The sequence below is a fragment of the Otolemur garnettii genome, unplaced genomic scaffold (assembly GCF_000181295.1).
Source record: "Otolemur garnettii isolate 467f Iridium unplaced genomic scaffold, OtoGar3 scaffold00018, whole genome shotgun sequence".
Taxonomy (NCBI): Eukaryota; Metazoa; Chordata; class Mammalia; order Primates; family Galagidae; genus Otolemur; species Otolemur garnettii.
The window spans coordinates 24,838,136-24,848,204 of NW_003852413.1; the positions used below are offsets into that span (position 1 = coordinate 24,838,136).

At 46.6% G+C, this 10,069-nt stretch overlaps 1 protein-coding gene across 1 annotated transcript in view; it reads left to right on the forward strand.

Annotated features, from left to right (window-relative positions):
- PLXDC1 (plexin domain containing 1) overlaps window positions 1-10,069 on the forward strand; it is a 79,609-nt gene that overhangs the window by 11,344 nt on the left and 58,196 nt on the right. Inside the window, exon 2 of the mRNA XM_003786430.3 lies at window positions 445-623. Coding sequence (XP_003786478.2) covers window positions 445-623 — 179 coding nt within the window. The remainder of the gene's footprint in view (window positions 1-444; window positions 624-10,069) is intronic.

Consider the following 10,069-nt stretch of genomic DNA (forward strand, 5'->3'; position numbering starts at 1 on the left):
GCCTTAGCCGGTTGAGCTATAGGCGCTGAGCCGACATCAGAAATTCTTAAAGGTCCCTTGGTGATTACAGTGTGCAGCAGAGGTTGAGAACAATCACCCCTCTGGAGGCAGATCCACCTGGGATTGAAACTTATTCCCATCCCTAACCCATTGTTTGACCTTTACCCTCTGACCCTCTGATTCCTGTCTGCAAAATAGAGAGCATCCTATCTACTTGGGCAGCTAGTGTGAGGATTAAAAGCATATGTGCAAAGTGCTTGCCATGGAGCTGGGCATGTGGCTTTCATAGACTTTGGTTGGGTGCCTCTTGTCCTAGTAGTCAAGTGTCCCCAAGGTCAATGACAGCATGGTGTCAGGGCCTCTGCAGAATAAGCAACTGGTTCCCCCCCTCCTGCGTCTTCACTCTGGACTGCTAACACTCAGTTTTCTGTCTCCTTCTCCCAGGTCATGATGAAGGCCCAGGCTCAGGATGGGCTGCCAAGGGGACCACGAAGAGCTGGAATCGGAGAGCCCGAGAGAGCCCTGGGCAGGCATTGGAGCCAGACAGGACTCAGCTGAGCCAGGACCTGGGAGGGGGCACCCTGGCCATCGACACATTGCCAGATAATAGGACCAGGGTGGTGGTAAGTGCTGGAGGAATGTGGAGGAGGAGTGAGGTGAGAATGAGGATGTCTCACCAGGTGCCCCGTGTGTACTTGCCACACATGCAAATCACAGCCTTTGGTGTTGGCCCTGCACCTGCAGGTCAGAGTGAAGAGAAGGATCCCACAGGAAGGGATGAAGCAGGGCCTGGATTGGGTTGTAACATCGTCATATCTCAGTGCTTTATAGGCTGCCTACCTCCTCCTGGACCCAGAGAGGGAAAGTGACTTGCTCCAGAACGTACAGTTTGGTCATGGGGTTCCTGACACCAGACTGTCCCACAACCTAGGGAAGAAAACGCCGACAAGTGGCATTGTCAGTCACATCCTAACTGCTAGCTTGGGACCCTCCCCAACCCCATTTCTGCCCATCTATAGACTGCGGGCACCAAAGAACTAATGGCTGTAGAGGCACAGACTGCTGAGCCTAAGGGCAGGGCACTGTGCTGGGGGATGAGTAAAGAGAGGTATTAGGGTACAGCTCAGGAAAGAGCCTTCTCTGCCTGGGGCAGTTCTGGGACAGAGCTGAAGGCCAGGAGGAAGTGCCCTCCTTATAGACTCTCTGGGGCCTCTGTGTGTTGTGAGGGAATCTTTAATCATGTGCTTCTGGGCATGTATGTTCACACTGTTAACAGAACCAAACTGGGGTCAGTTTGCCTAGCACAGCAAAGCCAAAATTGACACTGAGATTCATTCACAGCAAGAGAAAGGAAGGCATTTATTGCATGGTGCCAAGCAAGAGCACTCAGCTAATGCTTAAGATCCAAACTCCCGAGTGGCTTACAAGCAAAGGTTATTAAAAGCTGAGGTATGTTTCAGGAAAGCAAGAATTATAGGGAAAATCATAAATCAATACATGGAGGTCATACATTGCTTTGGCCCTCGAAGACAGGGTATCATGAAGCAGGGGCTTATGGCTTCAGAGATGCTTTGACTGGCTTTTTTTTTTTCTTGAGACAGAGTCTCACCTTGGGTAGAGTGCCCTGGCATCATCTTAGCTCACAGCAACCTCAAACTCCTGGGCTCAAGTGATTCTCTTGCGTCAGCCTTTTGAGTAGCTGGGACTATAGGTGCCCACAACAAAACTGGGCTAATTTTTCTATTTTTGTAGAGCTGAGGTCAGCTACCATGCCCGGCCTGATTAGTGTTGATTAAGGAAGCAAGGTCTTGTCTAAAAACGTGGGGTCTGGTTGGGCACGGTGGTTCATGCCTATAATCCTAGCACTCTGGGAGGCCAAGGCAGGTGAATTGCCTGAGCTCAAGGATATGAATGTTTTTGGTTTTTGTTTTGTAGTTTGGCCAGAACTGGGTTTGAACCCACCACCCCCAGTATATGGAGCCGGCGCCCTATTTCCTGAGCCACAGGCGCTGCCCCTGAGCTCAAGGAGTTCGAGACCAGCCTGAGCTAGAGTGAGACCCTGGTCTCTAAAAATAGCTAGGTCCTGTGGTTGGTGTCTGTAGTCCCAGCTAGTTGGGAGGCTGAGGCAAGAGAATCGCTTGAGCTCCAGAGTCTGAGGTTGCTGTGAGCTATAAATGACCAGGGGGCGACAGAGTAAGCCTCTGTCTAAAAAGAAAAAAATAAATAAATAAGTAAATAAAAATCTGGGGTCAGCAGAAAGGAGCGTTGAAGTTTAGTGTGTGGGAGTGGCTATCTCTAGAGCCTTCTGGAAGAAATTCAGAACAAAGAATGGTGGTTAAGTTTCAGTCCTCAGTTTGCCCCCTTATCAGAGGTCTGTGTGATGGTAGTTGGTATTTTCCCTCTTGTTGGGGGATTTGGGTTTCTGAAAAAAAACTGAAGAACATAGGTTAAGGCTTGGTGCCCCCAGCTCCGTAGTTAGGGCACCGGCCACATACGCTGGAGCTGGCAGGTTCAAACCTAGTCTGGGCCTGCTAAACAATGATGACAGCTACAACAACAAAAAAAATAATAGCCAGGCGTTGGGTGGGCACCTGTAGTCCCAGCTACTTGGGAGGGTGAGGTAAGAGAATCACTTAAGCCCAAGAGTTTGAGGTTGTTGTGAGCCATGATGACACCACTACTATCTGGCCTGAATGACAGAGCAAGACTCTGGCTCAAAAAAAAAATTATCTTCTGGTTTCTGTAGGGAACCAAAACATCTTATGACCCTAGCTTGCTTGGGAGACTGTTGTTTGTTACTATTTTTTTTTGAGACTGGGAAGTGTTAGCGAGGGTGTGTTTGCACAATATGCCTGAGGGTTTGTTTGTCTTCGTTTGTGTTCTAGTGTGTCTGTCTCCGTAAGCTGTTTGTGAGTATCTGTGATGAGTATGTGAGCATGGCTTTGTGTGGGCACCCATAGCTGGGAGTGAGGAGGATGGAGTCTTGGAACACAAAAAAACTATGAAATGAGAAGAGGCAACAAGATGGCACGTTTCTCAGTATCTATTTCTTTTCCTTTTTTTTTTTTTTTTAAATCATAGCTGTGTACGTTAATGCAATCATGGGGTACAATGTGCTGGTTTTATATACAATACAATTTGAACTGTTTTTGTCAAACTGGTTAACATAGCCTTCAAGGCAGTTATTGTGTTAAGACATTTATATTCTACACCTAGTAAATTTCACACGTACCCTTGTAAGAAGCACAAGAAGCACAGTAGGTGTGGTCCCACCAATTACTCTCCCTCCACCCATCCTCCTCCCTCCCCTCCCCTCTCTCTCCCCTTTCCCCTTCTTTTTGGGCTATAATTGGGTTATAGCTTTCATAAGAAAGCTATAAATTGGTTTCATAGTAAGATTGAGTACATTGGACACTTTTTCTTCCATTCGTGAGATACTTTGCTAAGAAGAATGTGTTCCAGCTCCATCCATGTTCAGTATCTATTTCTTTATTTTGTGTGTTCTTAAATCAAATTTGTCCATGCAGATGGTCAAAAATGCCAAATGGTGCTATAGTCAATGGTAAAACAAAACATAGCAGTCCGGCTTGTCTCCTACCCCATGACCGCCCTCCCCTTTCTCAGAAGCTGCGGCCTGGGCTGTTTCTCCTGGTGTTTTGTGACTATATTTCCAAGTAATCTGCATGTCCTGTCCTGCCCGCCTTGATTAATCCGTCTTAGGCATTGTCTGTTTTGGTACCCTTCCACTCAGCTTCATTTCACTCTCTCTCAATCTCTTCGTCCAATCCATATGCTCAGTTTTATATCACTACTATTATGTAGTAGTGATGTATTTTTCACTACTAACCCAGGCAGGGTAACATCATTATTTCTTTTCTTGTGTGATTTTTGTTTTTTCTGGACCTTTGCCCCCCATTCTGCCCTTGCTTGGTTTTTCTATGCTTATCATGGCTACATTTCCTACATGTCCACTGGCCTCAAGTATAATTTTTGATGTGGTCAAATTTGCTGGTTCTTTTTCTCCCCAGATTCCTCTCTCCTGCCTGCCTCATGGCTGCCATCCCGGGACCTCTTTGTCCCTCTCCTGTGCTGGGCCCTCTGGCCTCTCTGTCTTTTCTTCGCTTCATCCTCCCCTTGTTTGCTTGCCTTCCTGAAAAAGCCTGAACAAAAGGAAAAATTCCCCGGAGAACTTGCACGTCTGAAAATGCCTTTATTCTGTCTTCTCATTTGATTGATGATATGGCTGAATATAGAGTTCTAGGTTAAAAATAATTTTCCTTCAGAAGTTTGAAGGCATCTCACCAGTGTCTTCTGGCTTCTGATGTCACCGTTAAGAGGTCTGGTTTCATTCTTATTCCTGATCTTAGTATATATCTGTTTTTCCCCAACTTCTGGGAGTTTTCAGGATATTCCTTGTAACCCTGATGTTCTAAAATTGCCTGAAATGTCTTACTCTGGCTCTTTTCTTTCACACGTTGTATATTAGAGGACTATTTCAATCTACAGACTTTTTTTTTCTTTTTTGTGACAGGGTCTTGCTCTGTCACCTAGACTAAAATGCAGTGGCATGATCATAGCTTGCTGCAGCCTCCGACTTCTGGGCTCAAGAGATCCTTCTGCTTCAGCCTCCCAAGTAGCTGGAACTACAGGCGTGCACCACTGTGTCTGGGTAGTTTTGAGTCGAAATGAGGATCTCGCTATATTGCCCAGGCTGGACTGAAACTCCTGAACTCAGGCAATCCTCCCACCTTAACGTCCCCAAGTGCTAGGATTACAACAGTGAGCCACTGTGTCTGACCTCAATCTATAGACCTACATTCATCAGTCCTGCAAAGTTTTTCTGCTTATTTATTTATTTATTTTTTGGTGTAGTTTGGCTGAGGCCGGGTTTGAACCCACCACCCTCAATATATGGGGCTGGCGCCCTACCCACTGAGTGACAGGCGCCGCCCTATTTTTTGATAGTTTTCTCTTTACTACATTCTCTCCTTTCTACAGTTTCTCTTGGTTAAACATCCATTTCTGGAATTGATCCTTGAAACTCATCTGTCTTCTGTTGTCCATCTCTTTTGCAGTTTTTATTGTTAGTTTGCTTGCTACTATTGTTCCACTTTCTGGGAGATTTTCTCAACCTTACATTCATAATGTTACTGATTTATTTCTACTATCATAATTTTAATTTCTAAGAGCTCTATATTATTTCCTTTCTTTTCTTTCTTTCTTTCTTTTTTTTTTTAGATAGAGTCTCATTGTGTTGCCCTGGGTAGAGTGCCCTGGTGTCACAGCTCACAGCAACCTCAAACTCTTGGGCTTAAGCGATTCTCTTTGCTTCAGCCTCCCATGTAGCTGGGGGCTGTAGGTGCCCACCACAGTGCCCAGCTATTTTTTTAATTTTAATTTAATTTTATTTTTTGCAGTTTTGGCTGCGGGCTGGACTTGAACACACCACCCCCCGTATGGGGCCAGCGCCCTACTCCTTGAGGCACAGGCACTGCCCAATCCCCAGGCATATTTTTTGGTTGTAGTTCTCATTGTTGTTTGGCAGGTCCAGGCTGGGTTCAAACCTGCCAGCTCTGGTATATGGGGCTGGCGCCCTAGCCACTGAGCTGCAGGCCCCAAGCCTTCTTTTCTTTTTTTGAAAAAAAAAAAAAGAAAGCCTCTGGCTGGGCACAGCGGCCCATGCCTGTAATCCTAACACTCTGGGAGGCCGAGGCAGTGGATCGCTGGAGCTCAGAAGTTCAAGACCAGCCTGAGCAAGAGTGAGACCCCATCATTAAAAAAATAGCTGGGTGTTGTGGCAGATGCCTATAGTCCCAGCTACTTGAGAAGCTGAGGCAAGAGGATCGCATGAACCCAAGAGTTTGAGGTTGCTGTGAGTTATGAGGATGCCACAGCACTCTACCAAGGGCTACAAAGTGTGACTCTGCCTCAGAAAAAAGAAAAAGAAAAAGTAAATAAATAAAAGCCTCTGTTCTTATGTCATGTCTATCTTTTCTCTCTGAGGCTATTAGAAAATTTTTGAGATTTTTTTCCCTGCTATCTGTATCATTTCTGTTACTGATTTTCCCCTTTATCTCAAGCTCTGAAATGGTTTGGCACTGTGACTGAGCCTGTCTTTATTTAAAATTCTATAGATCGATATTATGTTCACCAAAGTATTATCTTTTCTTGCATTATTTTTTATTTAAAAAAATGTTGTATCAAAATATTCTTCATTTTGATTCCTGAGGTTTTTTTTTTTTGTAGAGACAGAGTTTCACTTTATCACCCTCAGTAGAGTGCCGTGGCATCACACAGCTCACAGCAACCTCCAACTCCTGGGCTTAGGTGATACTCTTGCCTCAGCCTCCTAAGTAGCTGATTCTTGAGTTTTTGGTGCCGCCTAATTGTGCCTGAGATAAGTGTCTCTCTTGCCTTGCCCTAGCACTGTACCTGAGGTGGAACCTCAGAGCACATGGCCCTGCCTACTTGCCATTCTGCCCTGTCTACTCAGTCCCTCAGAGTCACAGAGCAGGACAACCATGGTCAGTGATGGAGTGGGAGGCCAGGGCAGAAGTCCCTGAGTAAGGAGATACCTGGCTCACACCTACCCCGCAGCTTAGTTGGGCCATTAGTTAAATGACTGATCCCTGCTCTGCTCTGCGCCATGAACCATGGTCTGAAGGGTTGTGTCCCACTTGGCATAAAGAGGACCTTTTGAAAAGAGCCACGGAGATGCATACTTCTGGGAGCAATTGTCTACGAGAGCTCAGGAAGAGCAATGGGGTTCATTAAGAGCCAGTATGGATTCAATAACACCAGAGTTTAAAAAACAACATCGCAAATTCTCGGGCTCCACCCTAGACAGACTGATTCAGAAACATTGAAGATGGAGCTTGGGAATTTGTTCCCCATGTTTTCCTGGCAAAGTCACCAAAAGAATAGAAAAAGGAAATTCTCTGTGAGATTTGATGGTCAGCTAGGTGTGGGAGCTTCTGAACTGCAAGATTTCAAACTAGTTTTATAATTGGTTACCAGAGTAATCTCCAAAAAGTAAGGCTTCTGCCACCTGGTGGAGGAGGGTGTTCCCCAAGCCCCTCTGCAGCCACACATCAGCTGTCCACATTAAGGATCAAAGCCATGCTGGAAGGAGCCACTTTGTCTGCCTTCAGGGTTGTCCCCAGTGTTCCCCAGAAGAGAGGAAGATCAGACTTTCAGAGGGAATCCATCTGAAAGGGAGAATGTCAGATTAGGAACGGGAGGGCGTCATAGGTGGGCTGGAATGATATCCACCCCCTTGGAACACATGAAACTCCTGGGATAGGACAGGCACAGTGGCTCACCCTATAATCCTAGCTCTCTGGGAGGCCAAGGCAGGTGGCCAAGGTAGGGGTATTGCTTGAGCTCAGGGGTTCAAGACCAGCCTGAGCAAGGACATCTTTACTAAAAATAGAAAAACTAGCCAGATGTTGTGGCAGGTGCCTGTAGTCCCAGCTACTTGGGAGGCTGAGGCAAGAGGATCGCTTGAGCCCAAGAGTTTGAGGTTGCTGTGAGCTATGATGCTATGGCATTCTACTCAGAGTGACAGAATGAGTCTTTGTCACAAAAAAAAAAAAAGAAGAAGAAGAAGAAGAAGAAGAAATTCCCAGGATATATATAAATCTAGGCACATCAGATGAGAGTCAGTTGGGAGAGATGTGGTTTAGCAGCAATTCATGAGGGGGAAGAGTCGGGGCTCATCATTTCCCTTTGCCTCCCCCCACACCAGCCGCAGTGGTTCCACCTTTCTCCCTTGTTCCCCAGTGTGCCTTCCCAGCTATGGGCCTCCTTTTTGGCCCATCCCTCTGGCCCTCCTCCCCATCCAGGCCCTCTGCCTGACCACAGTGCCCTTTCCAGTTCACAGCCTCTTGCTTTGGAGACCTTGAGCCATCCAGCCTGCACTGCCATCCCTGGGGGTGTGGGTGAGAACCATGTCCTTAAATTTTATTCCCACGCCCACTCTGCCACCTCATCCAAAGCGGAGGACCTTGTCCGGACTCAAGATTTCCAGAGATTTTCCACCAAGACCAATTCTGAGACCCCAGGGATAGGTCTTAGTGGGAGTTTTTTGGGAGTGGGGCAGGAGGTTGTGGGATGTGCTGCAACTTGTTCTCCAAGAGCCTGGAAGGGGGAGGCCTTGGACTAAGGTTCTCCTCCTTTGAGAGTATCCATATATTACTCCAAGGATTTGGAACATTTAGATTTGTAGGTGTTTCCCCCCGCCCCCCGCTTTCACTTCATGATAGAAAAGGCTCCCCTCTGCCTACCCCAGTCTTACCCTGGTGCAGCTTCCCTGAATCCCTCTCTCCTCTCTAGCTCAAGAAACATTTCCAGCTTGTGCATCACCACACCAGGCCCTAAGAATGCTGAGGGACCCTGTGTAGGGGCAAGCATCCTGTCATCAGAGACAGGAGGGCAAGGAGAGAGACGACAAGTGCAATGCCTGCCTGGTTCCTACAACCTGCCAAAGGAGGCAAAAAGGTCTCCAGAAGGCCCTCCTCCCTAGATCCTTGGGCCCAGGGAGATGGGACTGACAGACACACTCGCAGCACAGACCTAAAGGAACAAGCATACTGGGACTGGTGTACTCCTGGGACATGATGAGATGTGCTCCGACATGATGAGATGAGGACATGGGAAGACATCTGAGAGTAGAGTGTGAGGTGGCTGGAGAGAAGGGAAAGCTCTAAAACCAAGTTTGAAGTGCAAGAAGATAAAAGATGTGAGAACAAAGAGTGTCCAGGGAGGTGGGAGGTGGAGTCCAGATGTCCAGTCTCTAGTGCTGTGGAGAGTCTGGCAGTTCTGGTCCAAGATCTTGGTCCTGACCCATACCATCTGCAGGGCCTTCGGCTGGACACTTAGTTGCAAGTCCTTGCTAGCGTCAGACTTCCCACATGCGTGGTAAGTACTAACCTGATGGAGTTGAGCCAGACGTGAGGCATGGGATGGTTCTCGTCCACTGAACTCAGGAAAGGGCACTCCGGTGCCTCTCCTAGCTGCTCGGCCCAGGTGCTGCCTCCCTGTCAGATCCTTCTCTGGAAGCTTTTCCTTTCTCCTGTGAAGATTGCTTGGTTTCTTTCTTTTTCCCTTATTTGCTAGGGCAGGATTCACATCACAGAAAATTAACCATTTCAAAGTGAACAATTCAGCAGGGTGTGCAGTGGCTCATGCCTGTAAGTTCTAGCTACTCGGGAGGCTGAGGCAGAAGGACTGCTTGAGCTCAGGAATTAGAGGCTGCAGTGAGCTATTTTGTCACTGTACTCTAGCCTGAGTGACAGAGCAAGACTTCACCTCTTAAAAATAATAATAATAAAGTGAAGAAGTGAGTGCCATTTAGTACATTCACAGTGTTATACAACCATCACCCCGTCTCATTCTGAAACATTTTATTACTCCGTTAAATAGTTTCTCCCTATTCCCCCTCCATTCTAGCCCCTGGCAACCGCCTACTTCTATGACTTCTCCTAGTCTGGATATTTCACACAGATGAAATCATACAATTTTTGTGTTGAGTTTCTTTTCCTTAGCATTACATTTTCATTGTACAGCTGTACCATCATTTTGTTTGTTTTTTGAGACAGAATCTCACTTTGTTGCCCCCAGGCTAGAGTGCTATGGCATCCCAGCTCGCAGCAACCTCAAACTCTTGGGTTCAAGTGACCCTCTTGCTTCAGTCTTCCAACTAGCTGGGACTACAGGTATGAGCCACAATGCTCAGGTGTTTTTTTCTATTTTTAGTAGAGACAGGGTCTTACTCTTGCTCTGGCTAGTCTCAAACTCTTGAACTCAAGCAGTCCACCCGCCTCTCTGCCTCTCAGAGTGCTAGGCTACAGACATGTGCCACTGAGCCAGGCTCATAATTTGTTTGTTCATTCATTTATTGATGCACATTTGGGCTATTTCTGTCTTTTGGCTCTTGTGAATGAATAGTGCTGCTATGAACATGTAGAAATGTATTTGTCTGAGTACCTGTTTTTAATTCTTTGGGGTATACCTAGGTGCTGGATTGCTGAATCATATGACAATTCTATGTTTAATCTTTTTTTTTTTT